General features: G+C 42.7%; 1 protein-coding gene across 2 annotated transcripts in view; it reads left to right on the top strand.

Annotated features, from left to right (window-relative positions):
• LOC107082592 (deoxyribodipyrimidine photo-lyase-like) overlaps positions 1-2,634 on the top strand; it is a 12,085-nt gene that overhangs the window by 5,277 nt on the left and 4,174 nt on the right. For both annotated transcript variants that reach the window (XM_015371360.1, XM_015371361.1), the window contains exons 5-8: positions 551-709; positions 1,578-1,776; positions 1,854-2,006; positions 2,078-2,199. In XM_015371360.1, the coding sequence (XP_015226846.1) occupies positions 551-709; positions 1,578-1,776; positions 1,854-2,006; positions 2,078-2,199 (633 nt within the window). The remainder of the gene's footprint in view (positions 1-550; positions 710-1,577; positions 1,777-1,853; positions 2,007-2,077; positions 2,200-2,634) is intronic.

Below are 2,634 nucleotides of genomic sequence, written 5' to 3'. Positions count from 1 at the left end.
ATTTCATCCTGGACACTACAGAAAATGGGCTAAAAGTGTTAAAAACCGGAATTCTCCTTTAAATGTGCTGCTAACAGCATGAGGTCTCCCACTACTGATTACTGGATTACAGAAAAAACAGGGAGCTATATCGGAATTAGCATCCATTTAATTGAAACAAAGAATCCAATACTCTGACAGTATATCAGAGCGACATACCATGTCTCTTAGTGGTAGTTTTACATCTCTGTACTTTGATAATCATCAGTGTTTCACATATTTAATTGATCTTCTTTTTCATTATTCAGTAACATAATCAGTTCCTATTATATCCTGTAAAATAAGTTTAATGTTGTGAAAGAAGTCACTGATTTACTTTGTTAGTATTTAATACAGCTGATGCAATAAATTCTTGAAAAAAAACTTGTTTTAAATTCAGCATATTGTAAAAATAAATATGAACGGAAAGACCTTCTGATAGAAGAGAAACTTCAGGTGTTTAGGAAAAATGGCAGCTTTAGGTTTCCCTTCATGGTGGACCGTTTTGATCATTTCTGTCCTCCATCTGCAGGTTGACGCCCACAACATCGTCCCCTGCTGGGTGGCGTCGCCAAAGCTGGAGTACTCTGCCAGGACCATCAGGGGCAAAATTACCAACCTCCTGCCAGAGTTTCTCACTGATTTCCCTCCTGTAGAGAAACACGCACACACCGCTACCAGAACGGCTAAAGTAAGTTCTGTGAAATGCAGACGAAGCTTTAGGCTAACGACTCATTTCAAAGTTTAGTTTTCGCAGTATCGTGGTTACTTCTGTAAAGTCTTAGTTTGATGTGTTCTGGCTGTTGATGCCCAAATCTTCTCATGTTTGGGACAAAGACACATTTCCCTTTGAATTAAATACAAAATAACTTGGATCTGGGCCCAACTTAACTGAGATCAACTGAGGATCTAACTCAAACAAAAAAAAAAAACTGACCTGCAAACAAAGAACTAAAGGTTGCTTAAAAAGGGATGGAGTAACCCAAGTCTACCACATGAGGGAGGCACAATATAACAAAAGAACCAATAAATACAAAATTAACCATTCTATGAAACAAATAAAGTAAAACTGACTTTTATTTAGCAGAAACAATGTGAGTATTTAAGTGAAAAACTAATTGAAAACAACTTGAAACAAGTCTCCCCCGTCAGTCTTTCAAAAATGGTACGCTCCAGGTTTCCTCCTCCAGCTGGTTTGCATCAGCAGCACCTCAAACAAAACAACAAGTGTAAATAAACCATTCAGACAGACATTAACTAAAGTGTGCACCCATTAGAAAATACCCGTCTAAAAGAAATAACCAACTTAAACATAAGCTGTAATATAATATAAAGCAAGAAAAGAAAATACTAACACGATGTGGTGGTGGGAGGATCGTCCATCACACTGCATTTAACCTTTAAATTCGTTTGAGATCTGGAAAAAATAAAGCAAAAACTTAAGAAAAGAGGTGAATCCGTTTGTGGATCAGGTGTTGATGATTGTCTGAGTTTGTTCATCCTTCCTCTGTTGCTTCATGGATGAGGTTTGATCTCTGCTCTGCTTCTCCGCCTCACAGCCGGTGGACTGGGAGCAAACGCTTTCCTCTCTGGACGTCGACAGAACGGTGGGAGAACCAGAGTGGGCCAAGCCGGGCTCCAAAGCAGGAATGGCCATGTTGGAGTCCTTCATCGACGTCCGCCTGAAGCTCTTCGCCACCCAGCGCAACGACCCCAACATGGCCGCCCTCAGCCAGCTCTCCCCATGGATCCGCTTCGGTCAGTAGCCTCGCATCGTTTCCCTCGTCCCGTTCAGCCGCTCCAGCTGCATCTCTCCGTCTCCTTCCTCTTATCAGGTCAGCTTTCGGCCCAGCGTGTGGCGCTGCAGGTCCGGCGCTGCGGGAAAAACGCCGGCGAGTCGGTGGCCGCCTTCATCGAGGAACTGGTGGTGCGACGGGAGCTGACGGACAACTTCTGCTACTACAACGAGAAGTACGACCAAGTGGAAGGTCAGTGGGGGTCCGATCAGAGCGGAGACCTGCAGCGGCAGCTTCTTTAAACGTTTCTCTGCGGCTCTCAGGTGCTTACGAGTGGGCTCAGAAGACGCTGAAAGACCACGCCAAGGACAAGAGGGAGTACATCTACACGCGGGAGCAGCTGGAGAACGCCAAGACTCATGACAAGTTATGGAACGGAGCTCAGGTACCAAAAAAAACCTGATAAACGTCCCAGTGGCTTCCAGAATGAGGTCAAGTTAACTTTTCCAGTGATTCACAGTAAAAATATTCACAAATCAGCATCCAAGTTATTTTCTTCTCCACAAACCGTAAAGGGAAGAGGAGTGAAGGCAGGGATGCGTTTCTTAATCAGGGACGGTGAAGGTTGGACGGTGGAGCCCAAAGTGGCCCTTCAGCAGAATAACAGACGCCGCTTGATGCAGATGCACTTTTATAACGTTAAGGCTGCAGTTTTTTCTAATGTTTAAAATATTAATTTAGACAATTTAAGGTTCAATACTTTGGAGAATGGGAAGATTTGGTGAAAAGAGATGCAGCTATATCAAATTTAACATTTCCATCAGATTTAAAAATCCAATTTGAAGTTTTTTGTGATTTCACATTTGAAATTAAATTAGTA

This window comes from Cyprinodon variegatus, unplaced genomic scaffold, assembly GCF_000732505.1.
Source record: "Cyprinodon variegatus isolate N-32 unplaced genomic scaffold, C_variegatus-1.0 Scaffold57, whole genome shotgun sequence".
Taxonomy (NCBI): Eukaryota; Metazoa; Chordata; class Actinopteri; order Cyprinodontiformes; family Cyprinodontidae; genus Cyprinodon; species Cyprinodon variegatus.
Note: the sequence above shows the minus strand (reverse complement) of the source record. Positions and strands in the feature narration are given on the sequence as shown.